This window comes from Danio rerio, chromosome 18 (genome assembly GCF_049306965.1).
Source record: "Danio rerio strain Tuebingen ecotype United States chromosome 18, GRCz12tu, whole genome shotgun sequence".
Lineage (NCBI taxonomy): Eukaryota > Metazoa > Chordata > Actinopteri > Cypriniformes > Danionidae > Danio > Danio rerio.
The window spans coordinates 23,277,515-23,294,570 of record NC_133193.1 but is presented as its reverse complement, the minus strand read 5'-3'; the positions used below and the strand labels follow the sequence as shown (position 1 = coordinate 23,294,570).

The 17,056-nt window shown below is 35.0% G+C and overlaps 1 protein-coding gene across 3 annotated transcripts in view; it reads left to right on the top strand.

Annotated features, from left to right (window-relative positions):
• Positions 1-17,056, top strand: part of edc4 (enhancer of mRNA decapping 4) — a 51,921-nt gene that overhangs the window by 7,583 nt on the left and 27,282 nt on the right. For 2 of the 3 annotated variants that reach the window (XR_012393742.1, NM_001045085.1), the window contains 16 exon segments: positions 854-937; positions 1,120-1,215; positions 1,401-1,500; positions 3,585-3,765; positions 3,853-3,919; positions 4,017-4,108; positions 4,382-4,572; positions 4,652-4,728; positions 4,868-4,991; positions 7,213-7,706; positions 10,492-10,593; positions 13,732-13,875; positions 14,005-14,038; positions 14,296-14,476; positions 16,573-16,728; positions 16,905-17,020. Coding sequence is in view for 2 of the 3 variants with exons in the window: in NM_001045085.1 (NP_001038550.1) it covers positions 854-937; positions 1,120-1,215; positions 1,401-1,500; positions 3,585-3,765; positions 3,853-3,919; positions 4,017-4,108; positions 4,382-4,572; positions 4,652-4,728; positions 4,868-4,991; positions 7,213-7,706; positions 10,492-10,593; positions 13,732-13,875; positions 14,005-14,038; positions 14,296-14,476; positions 16,573-16,728; positions 16,905-17,020 (2,239 nt within the window). In the remaining variant the exon portion in view is untranslated. 3 annotated transcript variants of the gene reach the window in all.

Genomic DNA, 17,056 nt, shown 5'->3' with positions numbered 1-17,056 from the left:
TGCATATTCTATATGTGACAGTAATTGTAACAAATGATTTGACCTATTTATAACAAAATGTAATAGCTGTTTAGTAATAGCCAATGTCTAAAAATGTAGTAACATAAGTAATACATTTAATATTTAGATGTCAGAAATGAATCAATAAATAAAGCTTTACTATTTACAAGCTTACATCAGTTTATTGTTGTTATAATTGTTTTTAGTTATTTGTCTTGTAAGTATAAACATGGATAAAGTTTGATAGGGGTAAAAATAAATGAGATTATTGGTTAATTAGTAGTAGATATATAATCCTGCATTCAGTATTTTATTATTATTGTTTATTCAAAGGGATAATTCACCCAAAAATGGAAATTTTCTGTTAATTTGCTCATCCACAGGTCATTCAAGACTTTGTCGCAAGAAATTGCAAGGTCTGGTAATTCAATCATCAGTATATATCAACAAACTGCATGACCTGACCTTCTGTCAGTATGCATTCATGTGCTTTCATCGTCTTTGGGTCAACTATCCCTTTAAAAAGTCACATTGGTTGTACTTGTTTCCTTTATGCAAAACTGACAAAATATTTAATTTAAAGGTCATTAGTTAAAATTGTAAACCAAATAATTAGAATTTTTGTGTAAGCACCAAAAAAAGCCATGAATTTAAGTGATATTTATTTATATATATATATATATATATATATATATATATATATATATATATATATATATATACATACATTTTTTTTTTTTTTTTTGGAGAATAGCACACTCATATATTTCTTTCTGGAGCCATCATAAAATAACTTCCCCCAAATCAAAAAAAAAATCCCCCTAATCAATGAATACCCGTGCTCTTTTTCTAGATGCCTGCATGAATGGCAGCCGCATAATGGACAGCCTCTATCTTGCCTGCTGTTTTGTGACAACCACAAGAAGCAAGATCCAGAGTGAGTATCAAGTTCACTTAATTTTCTGTGATCACAATTAAAAGGTTTTGTCAGCATCTCAAGTTATCATATAATCTGACACCGAGTTTTGATCTGTCTTTGAGTTGTCTTGACTTGTACAGTTGTCTTTGAATTTGAAGATCTCAGACAAATGCTTAAAACCATTTTTGTTTTTTCTAAAGCGTTCCATTCTGGCGCTTCCTGATTACTGGAGCTGATCAGAACCAGGAGCTGAAGATGTGGTGCACAGTATCATGGACCTGCCTACAAACCATCAGGTCTGTTCATAATTTTATGAAAACATGCAGAGTTTAGGATAAGAGGAATCTGTATTAATCAGTTAGATATGCCAACATCAGTGTTATTTTGGGGTCGTTGAAGCCCAGTCGTTTTTTCCAACCCTTTAATGAAATAAAATAGATCTGATATTAATATTATAAGAGTATTCATTTGTTTGCTCTAGGTTTTCTCCAGATCCATTTAACTGCGGTGTGCTACCCAGCCTGAAGGCCAGTTTGGACCTTTCTGCAGAATTTCTCATTCTTAGTGATGTTCAAAGGAAGGTCAGACTCATTATGTTTTTCTTACTTACTGCTATGACATTCCAAATGTGTCAGATTTTTCTTTCTTCAATAGAAACCATTTTTGTTAATGCTTTAACTTAAAGATCTGAATAAATGCTAGCATATAAGACATTTACAGACTGGAATGCATATTAATATAATGTTTCGCTCTTAATTAGTTCTCATTCTTAGGGATGTTCAAAGGAAGGTCAGACCCTTTTTTTAGGTTTCCGAATGCATGTTTACTTACTCAGTGCTATGACATTCCAAACATGTTGGATTTTCTTTCTTCAATAGAAACTGTTTGCATTTTTGATAATGCTTTAAAGGGCCATGAAACCCTGCTGTCTAAGCAGGGTGTTTTCACACTTCTAGTTTGAAAAAAGTCAGGAAAGTGGGTGAGTCCAGCTTTGTTTAGGTAAGAGTGTCAAGTGGTGAAAGAGGGAAGAGTTTGCATGAAAAGGGGAGTTTCATTACGTGCACTACAGCTGATTTTCACAGGGGCAACACAAACACGGATGCAGAGATAGACAGTGATTTGAAAAGCAACATTTACCGTGTATCTGAGAGCTGTATGGAAGTGGAGGATTTTTAGTTCATAATATTGTAGTGATAGTACTGTAAGCTTAGTAACTAAATCATTTGTCTAAGGCAGTGGTTCTCAAACTGTGGTACGTGTACCACTAGTGGTACGTAGACCTCCTTCTAGTGGTACTCGGAGGAATGAAATATGTCATGTACATGCTAAACACATTTAAAAAAATTCTCAAAAACGATCTATATAATATGCCATATATATATATATATATATATATATATATATATATATATATATATATATATATATATATATATATATATATATATATAGCCTATATTTCTGAGGTAATCTGCCACGTTTTTTTTTTTTGTAAGTGTGCAGAGGTGTAGCTGCTTTACTGGGCCTACTATTGTATTTCAATACTGCTCATTTTGGTGGTACTTGGAGAGATTTTTTTTTTCTGAGGTGGTACTTGAGGAAAAAAGTTTGAGAACCACTGGTCTAAGGTATATCTTTAGAAACTGAAAGGCTACTGCTAACCATACTAACTACCTTTGCCATCTGAATAAACATGAACAAAGAACATTGATCGCACTTGCCAAATTCTTAGTGACAGGACAAACAACACCCACTGGAACTGCATCTTTTTTTAAAAAGAAGACAAGTGGCAAATCCGGATTTCAACATTTCACGCTGATTGGTTTGAACCAAGTCTTTCTCATGAATTAACGAACAGATGTGCTAAAAGTCAATAACGTCACTTTTTACCGGCCAGTACAGACAGCCAATTTTCATGCTGGAATTTACCCAAAGATCTCATTATCGTGACATAGCTTCAAAATCTCTTTTTATGCCAGATTAACGAATTTGCTCTAAACAATGCAAAAACAACCAATTTTCACTTGTTGGCCAAATATATGTGACCTAATAGTGTTTTTAGCAATGTGGCACATGCATATGACTGCCAACATCTCAAAAAATGTGTTTTGGTGTTTCGTGACCCTTTAAATTAGTGATCAGAATTCAAATACATGTTAATGACTAATAACTGCAATTGTATGGCCTTCTTCATTGGTTTCTTTTTTGTTGTTTTATAGCCTTTAAGTTAATTTAAATGAACTAATAGTAATTTTTGTGCAGATTACATTCTCTGTATATAGTCTTTACTCTGTTAATGTGTTATAGGTTATGTGTTATAATGTAAAAAGGTTACGAAAACAGGCCTTCAAAAAAGAAAATGCATAATTTTTTTAGACAAAAGGACTACATCAAAATGACAAAGCAGTGAATTGTAGGTTTTCTTATTTAGATTTCTACAGCAGGTCTGTCTTATGTTTTGGGAATTTCAGAAATGTTGCTAGTATTTTGATAGAAAGTCATGCATGCAGTATAACAGCAAATTAAAGGCATGGACAGTTTGCCAGATGCAGCGTTTGGCTTTTTAAATAGGATTTTTGAGTTTAGGCCAAGGTTGTTTTTAAAGTAAGCACTGGTGGTTTCTCAGCAGTTGATTCAGGTGTGTGTGTTTGTGTTTGATATGAAGGTATTGTATGTCATGGAGCTGCTGCAGGATCAAGAGAAAGGCCGTGCCAGTTTCACTGCAGTCTCAGAGTTTCTGCTCACACACCCTGTGCTCAGCTTCGGTGTTCAGGATGTTTCTCGTGCTCGCCTGCGCCATACTGAGGTCCTTCCTCCTGAAGAAGAAAGCGAAAGCATGACAGCAGGTCGGTTTTTCTCTTTGTTTTCATGTTAGCTTCATGTTCAAGTGAGTCATTCAAATGATTCTTGTGTGGTTTAATATCTTCTCACAGAAGGAAACCAGGGAACCTCTGAGTCCAGATCAGGAATTCAGATTAAACTCTACTGTGTGCATACAAAGTGAGAATTTCTTATCTAACAACAACTCTACTGACATGAAGTTTGAATTTTAAATGTGTAGCGTTTAATATGTTGTTATAACCTTCTTATGACACAGATCACTACAGGATGTGCAGATCTGGTTTCAGCCCAATCAGGGGGACTCCTCTTCACTCTTCATGCCTCAGTCTGGATCACAGGATGGGTTCAGTGAGTATGAAGTTTTATATGTTTATATTTATGTTCCCTAGATTGCCAATGCAGAATCTAAAGGGATATGACGAAAAATATTTTTACCTGCGGTTGTGGTTTGAATTTTTGAATTTTTTTTTCACACTTAAATAATTTAATTAATAAATACTTTTAATGTTAAACTTTAATATATTGCACATTTTAATACCGCAAAAAAAGTATTTAGGAGTATTTTCATGTTATTGGTTATGTATGTATTTTTAATGTTTGTTTTGTTTTTAAATTTTCCAGGTTTTTCTGACCCGCTGGCTGATCTGAATGTGGAGGCAATGAGCTCTGACAAGGAGTCTGGCGATAGTGGTTCACAAAATGACCTGAGTAAGATTCTGCCTCTTCCAAGTCCCGCTGACTTCATGAGTCCAGCCCCATCAGCCTTGCCCAAACTCATGACCCCGGATGCCTTCATGACACCCAGCGCCTCTGTAAGCTTTTACTATCTTAGCGTCATCCTTTAGGTTCCTTCAGTGATGAATACATTCATCATGGTTCTTGTTTTTTCAGATGCCCGCTTCTCCTGGCAGCAGTGCTAGCAGTCTGACCATTGTCACGGCCATGAGCAGCTCAGACAGCGGTGCAAGGTGGTGTATTTAACTAAATGTTTTCATAGTAAAACTTGATTAAACCTTTTAAATCTCATATTAACTTCACAATGTGCAAAAAATGTCATACCGTTTGTCATCTCCTGCAATCAAAATGCAATATTTTTTTTTCTTTTAGAGGTGGAGATGATCTGACTCAGAGCCCTAAAATGTCTGTTGAATGTGTCAACAGCAGTTTCGCCAATGCAGGCAGTCCAAGATCCAACTCCATCCTCATCTCAGGCCTTGGGGAAAACATCCAGGTACCAATGGAAATGTCATTCTCAATGTTGCAATATAGCGTGCCTCAGTAGGTCTTATCTTTGTTTCAGTGTAAGAAAGATGTTGCTTTACACCAGGTGGTGAGATCTACTTTTCTGCAGAGTTCCGCTTCAAGCCTGGTCACACAACTAAGTTAACTAAGTAGGATTTAAAGGAGCATTTGGTAAATAAAGAGAGGTGCATTTAATCAGGGTTGCAGCTAAACCAGGCGTGTCCAAACTACGGCCCGCGGGCCATCTGCGGCCCGCAATCAGTTTTGTGGTGGCCCGCGAGGCTTTTTATAAATAATAATAGAATCTGGCCCGCTATACAAAAATGAACGTAATTCAATAAATAACCACCGGGTGTCGCTATTACATGCATTCAATTAAGCAGTAGTTCTTGTTATGATCTATCTATCTATCTATCTATCTGTCTGTCTGTCTGTCTGTCTATCTACACACAGTTGAAGTCTGAATTATTAGCCCCTCTTTGATTTATTTCTTCTTTTTTAAATATTTCCCAAATGATGTTTAACAGAGCAAGGACATTTTTACAGTATGTCTGATAATATTTTTTCTTTTGGAGAAAGACTTTTGTTTTATTTCGACTAGAATAAAAAGCGGTTTAAATTTTTTATGAACCATTTTAAGGTCAAAATTATTAGCCCCTTAAGTCTTCAGAACAAACCATTGTTATAAAATAACTTGCCTAATACCTTAACTTGACTAGTTAACTTTATTAACCTAGTTAAGCCTTTAAATGTCACTTTAAGCTGTATAAAAGTGTCTTAAAAATATCTAGTCAAATATTATTTACTGTCATCATGGCAAAGATAAAATAAATCAGTTATTAGAAATGAGTTACTAAAACTAATATGTTTAGAAATGTGTGGAAAAAAATCTCTCCGTTAAACAGAAATTGGGGACAAAATAAATGGGGGCTAATAATTTAGGGGGGCTAACAATTCTGACTTCAACTGTATATATATATATATATATATATATATATATATATATATATATATATATATATATATATATATATATATATATATATATATATATATATATATATATATATATATATATGCGTGTCTGTGTGATGTATGTAAAATTTGGCCCGCGACAACGTTTGTTTTTTTGCATCTGGCCCTCGGCCCAAAAAGTTTGGACACCCCTGAGCTAAACTCTGCAGAAAGGTAGATCTCCAGGAACAGGGTTAAGAACCACTACTTTACACACTCCCTGTAGTACCAACACAGTACTTTATAAAAGTTTGGGTATGGTTTTTGAAATGTATGTCGTTATTAATCAAGGATGCATTCGATTTATAGTTCACTCAAAAGGAAAAGGTGGCTCACCATTTACCAAAACCTTTGGGTTTGATTTCCAGCTTTCTTTAAAATATTTTTTGTTGTGTTTCACAGGAAAAAAAATCTTAATCTGCATTTAGTGCCAGTAGAGGCTGAGTAAACTTAAATACAAAAGATTGCTTGAATTATCCCTTTAATTCAGTTAGTGATAATAGAGTTTATTGTTGTTACAAAAAAGTGGCATGTTTAGTAATGTTTTTACTTTTAAATAAGAGCTTTGTTATTTCATAAGCAAGTGTTGTCCAAGTGTACCATTGAATAATAATATTATATTTACTGAACATTTACTAAAAGGAGCAACAGAAACCTAACTGTTAAACACATTTTTATTATGCCCTATTTTTTACAATTTTTATCTGTAAAGATTTTAAAGAAATATTTTTAAATGTGAATCCTTCAGAAAGGCTAACTTTTTTTACCAAAAGTAAACCTAAACTGTTTTAGATTTTTAGCTTATGTATTATTTATTGCTGATGATGTCTTTTTGTTGTTGTAATTAAATTAATAATAATATACATATATAATCGCTGAATATATGTGACATTTAATGAATGTTGTAAATTTGATCTGGTTTTTTTATGGAATAGTCAGAGAAGCTGATCAGACTTCCTCACTCACAATATAAACTGTCAATCCTTCAAATTTGATTCCAAATCATTTACCAATTCTTCTGTTTATCTGGCATCCCTCTATCTCCACTTTTCCATTTAAAATCCCAATCTGGTTAGGCTTTCGCTCCCCCACTGGTTCTTTCTTCATCCCTCCTTCAAGAAGCCTCTCTGCTCTGCGAAGCTGCTCCTTATTCTCACCGACTCCCCCTCCCTTATTTCCCATCTCCTCCTCCGCAGGTTTCCCCTCCAAACCCTCCTCTCTCTCTGGATCTCCAGGCAATAGATCCCATGGTTGTCCCACAGGCGTCTCCAACAAGAGCTCGCTCACCGGATGTCATCTCATCTGCCTCTACTGCAATGTCCCAGGACATACCTGAGATTGCCTCCGAGACGCTGCAGAGGGGACTGTCCGGTGCCAATGCTGATTCGGGCCCCATCCTGCACTCTGACAGCATGGCATCAGCCGCATCAATTCTCCACCTGCTATCTCCAAGGGCCCGGAGCAGCGCTGAGCACAGTTTGTTGCCTCTTGAATTGGGTGCAGCGTCTGTGGATGGAGAGCAGAGACTCAGTAACACACCATCCCTGCTGGAGACTGCTCTCTCACAGGAAAACGCCGGAGCAGCCGGAGGATCCTGTTCTGACAGCAGTGTGAACCACGCATGGCCTGCTGCTCCTGATATCACGCGAGAGACGCGCAACAGCCTGCGAGACAACGGTTTAGGAGACTGGTGAGTACCTGTGCTTTACTATAATATATGTAATTTTATTTTTGTGTGGGTATGTTACAGTATATTTTGTCTTATTTATGCTTATGCATTTAACAATTAATGACATTTTTCATATTTAATACAATTTTAGTAATTTTAGCAGTTTTTCTAAAGTATTTTTTAGTACTTTTCAAAAGAGATGCCAATTTTTTTAGACATATGTTCATTTTAGACCACACGATACCACGGTTTAAACTTAACTGAAATAACAAACAGATGTTAGCATGGTTTTCACTACATTGGTTCTTCCATGGCGGGGCGCCACACCAAAATTCATCCTTTACATTCATACATTACAGCTTCTCATTCAAAACATTCAGTCGTTTTTTTTTATAGCGGGTAATAATCACACGAAAACATATTAAAAGGTAAGTGAATTATAACAGCGCAAACTTTTCTCTAACCATAGTAGTGCTGTGCGTAATTTGTTTACCCCTTTTAAGTGACAAACTGACTGACAGGTGCGTGATGCGTGAGGCCAGCAAACACGACATAGCTTTCAGTTAAGATGAACACAGTTTCCATTATTATATTTATAGATAAAGGTCTATGGCTCTGCATACAATGACTTTATCTTGCTGGAGTTTATAGCCGCTTCACTTTACTTCAGGATGCTTCAGTGCCGCTCTGCAGGTTCTAATAAATGTTGAAGACCTAATAAATGTTACTAAATAATAATTAATGTTAAATAATATTAAATGACCTAATAAATGTTATATAAACTAGTTACATGAACGCACTAAATTGCACTTCAGCAGCGTTTATTTGAGAGCTCACAATAAAAACTGCTGTTCAGCCGCGTATATTCGAGGGGGTGTGCAAGAAGTGTGCACGGATAAAATCAGCGTGCAAGTAAAGAGATTTGCATGTTTGTATTACATAAATGCGATCTCAACTTGTAATACCGCACTCACAACATTTGTCATTGAAATAACGCCACAGGTAGATCTGTGCAAAAGGCCTGCCGCCACAGCTGGAAAAAATCCTAGAGGAAACACGGGTTAGGGTTTACTTTCTTTGTTTTTCATTTATTAAACCGTTTAGATTCCACCCATTTACGACAGAGATCCACCACCAAAAAAGTAGTATGACAAATGACAGAATTGTAGATTATAATTATTAAAAACAATAATCATGGAACAATAGGTACAAAGTCAAGATTGAAACGGGTCTAAAAAATTGTGTTTCTTACCAGAGGGCTGTTTCATAAAAGTCATTTAGAAAATTGGGGGTTAAAGTCAAAAGCCTGACTTCTTTGAGCTTAAATAAATGCAGATGGTTAAATTTGTTCCATAACAGCAAGTTGAAGATCATTTTATCTAACTAATCGGAGTTCAGCTTAAATAATCTAGATAACTGCTCATGCACGTTGCTGTCCTGTAACATGGTCGAGCATGGATCATTGGGATTTTTAATTTGCTCTGAAAACTCTGCAATTTGCTGCTTTACCTTTGACACTTGTTTCCCATGTCCCGCGGGAAAGTATCTATTTATTTATGTAACCTACTTTTATATCTGTCATTGTTTTTTTTTTTTGTATAATTTTGATTTTATATAGCTAAGTACACCCCTCACAGATCTCTGGTTTAAATTAATATTTTCTACAGGATGCTTTATAATAATATGTTTGTCCATATACATTATATTATTCAGTACCAAAGCAAAATTTGGAACTAATCTAACAAAAATATACTGAAGATCAGTCCAATTTATTTTGTATTTGATTCATTTGGAATAACTTGTTTGAATTTATATGTACATGTTGTTCTATTCTTAAAGATATTTGGTGTAGGTGTGCGTGCGTGCGTGCGTGTATGCGTGTGTGTAGATAAATGGGTAGATATTTACTATTAAGTGACTATAAAGTTTTTTTATTATTATTATTTGTTTTATTATTAATATCATTATTAGGCACTTAAGTAGAATAAAATGGCATTAAATTATCACAAGTGAATGTTAACATTACTTCGATTAAGCATGAAATAAAGACTTGCGCCCCATTCATGAGGGGCTTCAGCATGAACGTTTGACAGAGGGCATGTCTGAAGTCAGCCAATGAAATTAGTCAGCAATAGGCCACTGTCTGAGCTGGTGTATTTGCATACAGCGATCTGATTTGCTGACGCTTCTTTTGGCACTTAAAGTTGAGCAAATTCATAAAAAGTGAATGGGAAGAGTTGAAGCTGACGCCTCGTGTGAATAGGGCGTTAGCCTGAGAGTTAACCTGCCCCAGGCCAGGCTAGTTTCCCAGCATAATTTGCCAGAGGAACTGAGTCTGAACTATCATGAATTTGATTTATGAAACGGAATCCACCATTAATAAACCTGACTTAACAAAACAAGGCTGGCTTTTTCTCTAAGCTTGGTTTATGGAACAGCCCCCACTAATCATTTTTAACAACATAATGTTCCCAATGCTAATATTTATTTGAAATTAAGAAATATTGACATTTTACTTCAACACATTCCTAATAATTTCAAAGAAACTGAGAATCTTTAAGTAGTTTCTTAATTGTTTTTATAGCTGTATATGCACACAAAGTATAATTGTATCTAACTTATGACTTTATACTTATCTGTTAATAATATTAATAATAATTATTATTATTTATTTATTAATAATGTAATATTATTTTGCATTTATTAATGATCATTCGAGGTTTTATGATCTGTTTGTTATGTATAATACGTTTTAAACAGTTGTAATACTTGAAAGTGGAAAACTATAATGCTTGTTTTCTTCCAGCTCTAGGGAGGAAATAAAAGACAGGCACATTTCCTCCCCCTACCATAGACGCACATATCACCTGACTCAGAACGACAGTCAAGATGCAAGTGCAGAGCAGAGGTAAACCTTTACATTCTGGAGTCTACAAATTTTCTGTAGCGCAGATCTAAACATTTTCTTGACATGTCCACAACACAAGCCAAACTCTTCCAGGCTTCAGCTGCAGCATTGGAGAGCTAGTCAAAGTCTGGCATTATGTACATTTTATTGTAGAACTACAATAAACTTTGAATTACTGACTACTCATTTCAGGCAGTTTAGAATTTGACAACTCAAATTTTTATTTATTTTATATATATTTTTATTTATTAATATAAATTTTTGACTACTTGACAACCCTTTAACATTACAATCAGCTTTATGACGCACTGCATGAAGGGCAACATCTGAAAAACTTAACTTTGAGGCACTTAACCTTTTATATTTTTTTGTTTTGTCATGTTATATAAGCACTTAAGGAAGCTTTGCAGTCCTTGAATTTCAATTTAGGAGCTTTAATAGAAGATCTGGTGTGTGGACTAAAATCAGGGTCAAGATTTAAATTAACATTAGCGGCAACTGTGAAATAAATGTCTCAGTGGTTGACTGGTCATTAATTAGGAGCTGTAACATTACATGATTTCAGTCAAATTGACCGAATGATAGTGTAACCTTTGCTGTATGTCAGGAATGTGATTTAAGCAATTTAAATCAAGGACATGGAGGCTGTCTTTAAAAGGAAACCTGTCACAACTTTTACTTTTTTCCCCTGCAGGAGCAGTTTTACAAAAGCTTCCTGTTTATTGTTCTAAATTGAATTCTTAACTGAAAACAAAATGGATGGAACTACATTCTAAGTTACAATGTTTCTTTATTATGATTCTTATAATGTGTATATGATATGTAGTATATCATAACATGAATATACCATCAATGGAGACATGCTTTATTGCAGAGAGCAATGGTGTTCTGTAGGAAAATTCAATAGCATTTTAAATAGTATCATTTTAAATGTGGAGTCAACCTCTGTGCATACTTTAGACTTAACATAATATGTTTGATCATATTTAAAAATAAAAAATGAAATAAACTTTTTTTGGTTAATTGATCATTAATTTTGCATTAATTACATGGAACAGGTCAAAATGCATAACTAATGACATTCAAAGTTCAATTTTCATTTCAACCATTCAATAGTTTGCTGTTGCTACCATTTTTATGAAATCAGCCTCTAAAACTGCATTTTTATTTGTTTAAAAAAAACGGTTAAATGTTGTTGAAGATTATCACAGTTTTCTTTTTTGTAAGAAAATTTTAAAAAATCAAATAAAATGATCACTGTCCCTTTTGATCAAATTTCAAGCATCTATGTGGAATACTTTAGGAGAAAAAAAAAGTCTTAATGCTGTGTTCACACCAGACGGCAGGAGGATTTTCCCCCGGAACGTCAACAATGGGTGCTATGTCATAATCATGCCCCCACAAGAGCAAGTTCCTGATTGGTTAACGCAGCGCGAATGTCTGCTGAAGTTCAGATTTTTGAACTCGAACGTTTCACGGGAAACATGCGATACACGCGTTAAGAGGATCAATCGCGCAAAACACTTAACTCGCACCGCTTCATTAGCTTGAATCTCGTCATTGCGGTGCCTCATTCGCGCATATCGTATCGCAGGATGTCTGTTCACATCTTTGCATTAACTTAATATGTAAATCACTCACGATTGATACTTCTTACACTTCTGGTGTGTATATTATACAATATACTATATTGTTGTGTGTATCTACTGAGAACTTGTTTCATTTTCCTTATGGCTGCATTTACACTGCAGACCTTGTGGTCAATTCAGATTTTGTGACTCCAACTTTTTTGATGACCTGTTTACACAATCTTTTATAAGTGACTTTTATCCGATTGACTGCATTTACAATGCACACGGCGAAGCTGCAATGACCAGAAAAAAAATAGCGAATACTGACTGACAGCTGATAGTAAGAGTGCTCTTTTCTCCATTCCTGTATTTAATCTGTTCGCAGGGTTTTATTTATTTTTTATCCTTTTTAACATGTTGTTTTACAGTAGTTTATGACAGAAAAGTTATTTTTTGGCCACATTCTTTTAGTTTAGTTTTTTTTTTAAATCAATAGCCATCTTAATGTAATTTCCATGGTGTGATTTATGCTCGTGATCAGTGTTGGGTAAGTTACTTAAAATTTACACCTAATTCTGCTCGTGAAATTTGCAATAGGTTTGTAGTTTATATTGTTTACGTCAGGGGTCACCAACCCTGTTCCTGAAGAGCTACCTTCCTGCAGATATTAGTTGCAACCCTGACCAAACACACCTGTTTGTAATTTTTTAGTGCTGCTTTAGGTACTATTAATTGGTTCAGGTGTGTTTGATCAGGGTTGGGACTGAATTCTGCAGGAAGGTCGCTCTCCAGGAACAGGGTTGGTTACCCATGGTTTACGTGGTGGATGTTACGCTCTTCTCTTTCCCGATAACATGCTTGTGCTGCATGACAATATAACAGTTTTTTTGTTTTAGTATATAAGATTTGTGTGTCTGCTGAAGTGTGTTCTGAAAAGCGTCAGAATTGACGTTATTTGCTACGCTTTTTAATGACGTGCGGTTCGAATTGACTGGTGAAAGTCTTATCTATCTGCTTACACTGCAGACATAAGGGCACAGATCCTATTAAAATCAAATGAATTTCCATAAATTATATATATATATATATATATATATATATATATATATATATATATATATATATATATATATATATTTATTTATTTATTTATTTATATATTTATATATTTATATATATATATATATATATATATATATATATATATATATATATATATATATATATATATATATATATATATATATTTATTAAATTTTTTTAACATTTTGTTTTACATAGGCAATATCCAATCTGTGTCACATAGGAGAAAGAAAAAAAAATTGGGTCACTTGAATCATGCAGTGTAAATGAAGGCTTAGTTTCTCTACATTATGTGTGCATATCTGAACTTGTCCAAACCTGTCTGAGAAAGTCTGACTCATCAAATTGTGATAAAATGAATCTGAATATTCAAATAAGGAGGCATGTCTTGTTAATAAGACTTTTGTGGTGCCTTGATTAATACATTTGCTGCTGTTTAGCCTTTTTTAAATTATTTATTGTCTCTACCTGTTGTGATTGACAGTGATCATGACGATGAGGTTGCCAGTCTGGCCTCGTCCTCAGGGAACTGCGGCCCTCGCTCCTCTCACAGACTTCCTGTAAAGGACTGGAAAACATCACCCCGCAGCTCCCCTAAGCTCAAGCGGAAGAGCAAGAAAGATGAAGGGTGAGTGAGCTCCCCCATTTACTATGGAAATCTTCTTTATATTAATGTTTATATTCTTTAATGTGGGATCGGTGGAGTCTGTTCTGTCATATAATCTTATTAATCATCTTTGCTTTTCTTCCTTCCCAGAGAGTCCTCGCAATCTAGACAGATTGAAAGCCAGGTAAGTTCGTTGATCCTCTGCATCGCCATCTGAATGCATTTGTATGGCTATAAACCAATCAAAATGCATGAATGCTTGTTTTCTGTCTAGTCAGTGTGACTCATCATATAAATAAAACATTAATGCAGCGGCGACAGAAAACATAAGTAACATGACCAGCTCAGCAGTACGAGCGTTTATACTACTTGAACTGTTTTGCCGTCACTCAAGCATTCCTAGGAGTCCGGTGAGAACTGAATGTGCTATTGTGTCTTCAGATGAGCACAGAGGTGCAGGACGAGCTCCTGCAGATGCTGCGGAGCCAGCAGAGGGAGATCGCAGAGCTCCGACAGAATCAGCTTGATCTTCTGCAGAGAGTCACTAGCCACATGGACGCAGTGCAGAGCTCCATCATGGCTCACATCGAGCATGCCATGTTAGCTCAGCAAGAACAAGAACGTATCCTTCCACTAGAGGGAGACTCTGGCTGGCTTGAACACTATAGCAAATTCAATATGAGCATGAGAAAGATTCAAAGGTGCTAGTCAGAGATAGTATGTATATACATAGACTGTTTCTATGGCCTGCTGTATTTACATTTAGTCATTTAGCAGACGCTTTTATCCAAAGCGACTTACAAATGAGGACAAGGAAGCAATTTACACAACTATAAGAGCAACAATGAATAAGTGCTATAGGCAAGTTTCAGGTCTGTAAAGTCTAAGAAGGAAAGTATTAGTAGTATTAGTATTTTATTTTTATTTTTTGCTGTACATACAGCATTTTTTTTATGCTGTATGTAAGCAAGCCGTCCACTTTCAGGACCGGTGAACATGCTGGTGTAAGTAGTGAACAGACTGATGTATATAACTAGTTATGTATGTGTATGAATGAATATGATATATATTCGATATATAGAGTTATAGATATTTAACGCTTTTATGACCCATCTTGTCTCCGTCAACTATTAATAAATAGTTATAACAAGAACAATTGAAATTAATTTAAAATATAAATTCTATTATTACTCTCCAATGATGTTAATAATAAAAGAATTTAACAAGTACATTGTTATTTTTACAAAAGCCATTTAACTTTTAATTTATCTGACAATAATATTAAGGATTTTTGTGAATACATGTAGTTTTGAGTGTAGATGCGTAATGTATAAAAGTGAGCTTTAGTCTAATGTTAGCACATAAGCTTGCTATAATATAGTTTAAACAACATGATTGTGGAATTGTAGTAATAGTGCACTAAAAACTACACCTAAAAATAATTGTCTTATTTTCAGGTCTAATGTTGTGTGAAGATAAAATTTGTCACTATAAAGTCAAGACCGAATATTTTGTTTAATATATTGTTTGCTTGAAAGCATTCTTTTTGGCATGATAGCTGAACTAAAAAGTAATATTTACATTTTGCTCCTAGTTCTTGCATCTGTCACATACATTTTTTACATTAAATGTGGAATAAGCTAAATTAAAGGGTTAGTTCACCCATAAATAATTCTGTTATAAATTACTCACCCTCAAGTTTTTACAAGTCCCTAAGACCTTTGTTTGTTAGTTTTTTTGTACACACATTTAGATATTTTAGATTAAATCTTAGAGCTTATAGACCGCAATGCTGTCAAATCGATCAAAGTGCAGAAAAAAAAAAACATCCTCAAAACACCATATGCCTTCAGTCGGAGTATTATCAAGATATGAGAACTTTTGTATGACAACTTTATTTAACAGTTTCTTTTCTTCTCTCAGTAATGGGGGCTCATTTATAAAATGTAATTAAGTTTTTTTTTTTTTTTTTTTTTTAGAAAACTAGCCCTTTAAAATTTCAATCGGTGGTAATTTTTACAGAATATACAGGCTAAATTACAAGTTAAATTCAGTATTAATGGCAGCATAAACTTATTCCCGGCATAAACATTATACTCTGCATTATACTGCATTAGCTCTATACTATTATACTTTACAACAATATCAGTTTAATTAAACGCTAATTGGAAAAATATTTTTTGTGTATCTATAAAACTCAGCACACAATTGCATGCGAGCTGAATATATCCTCATGGGTTTGTTCATCAATATATTTATACACTAATGAATGAGAACTGGTGTCACAGTAGCGCAGTGGGTAGCACGATCGCCTAACAGCAAGAAGGTCGCTGGTTTGAGCCTCGGCTGGGTCAGTTGGCATTTCTGCGAGGAGTTTACATGTTCTCCCAATGTTCGTGTGGGTTTCCTCCAGGTGCTCCGGTTTCCCTCACAAGTCGAAAGACATGCGCTATTGGTGAATTGGGTAAGCTAAAATTGTGTATATAGTGTGTGTTTAAATGACTTTGTATGGATGTTTCCGTTTCCCAGTGATGGGTTGCAGCTAGAAGGGCATCCGCTGCGTAAAACATAAGCTGAATAAGTTGGCGGTTCATTCTGCTGTCTGTGGCGACCCCAGGTTAATAAAGGCACTAGTCTGAAAAGAAAATGAATGAAGGATAACTTTGGATTGGTTAGGCTCATGCAATTTAGTGTTAACTTAACAAGCTGGTGATGCAGAGAGAAGAATGGAGCGAATTCTGGTCGAGGGTCAAAGTCGAAACCAACAGCTCCAGGACCAGCTAGTTCAGCAGCTCGTCCAAACTCTGAACAACAGTCTCTGCAACCGGCTTGAGAAAGTTTTGCGTGAAGAAATGAAGAAAACCGTCCCGCAGAGTAAGTGCTGATGTGATGAACTTTTTTAAGAGCTCAACTTAGCTTTTTTTTCTCACACAGTTCAATACAGCAAAGAACATTCTGTTCTTATTTTGTCTGTGAAATGGTTTAAATGAAGACTTTTATTGATTTGAGGCTTATGCAGAGCTTTGTGACATTATTTCTGTTTTTTGCAGCCATATCGAAGAGTCTCGAACCTGTGACCGGCCAGATGAACAGCACCATTGCTGCCAAGTTAACTGCAGTAGAAGGAGCACTCAAAGAAAACGTCACCAAAGTTGTTAAGTCCAAGGTCAGCGGCTTGTACGAAAATCAACAATTAAGTAGC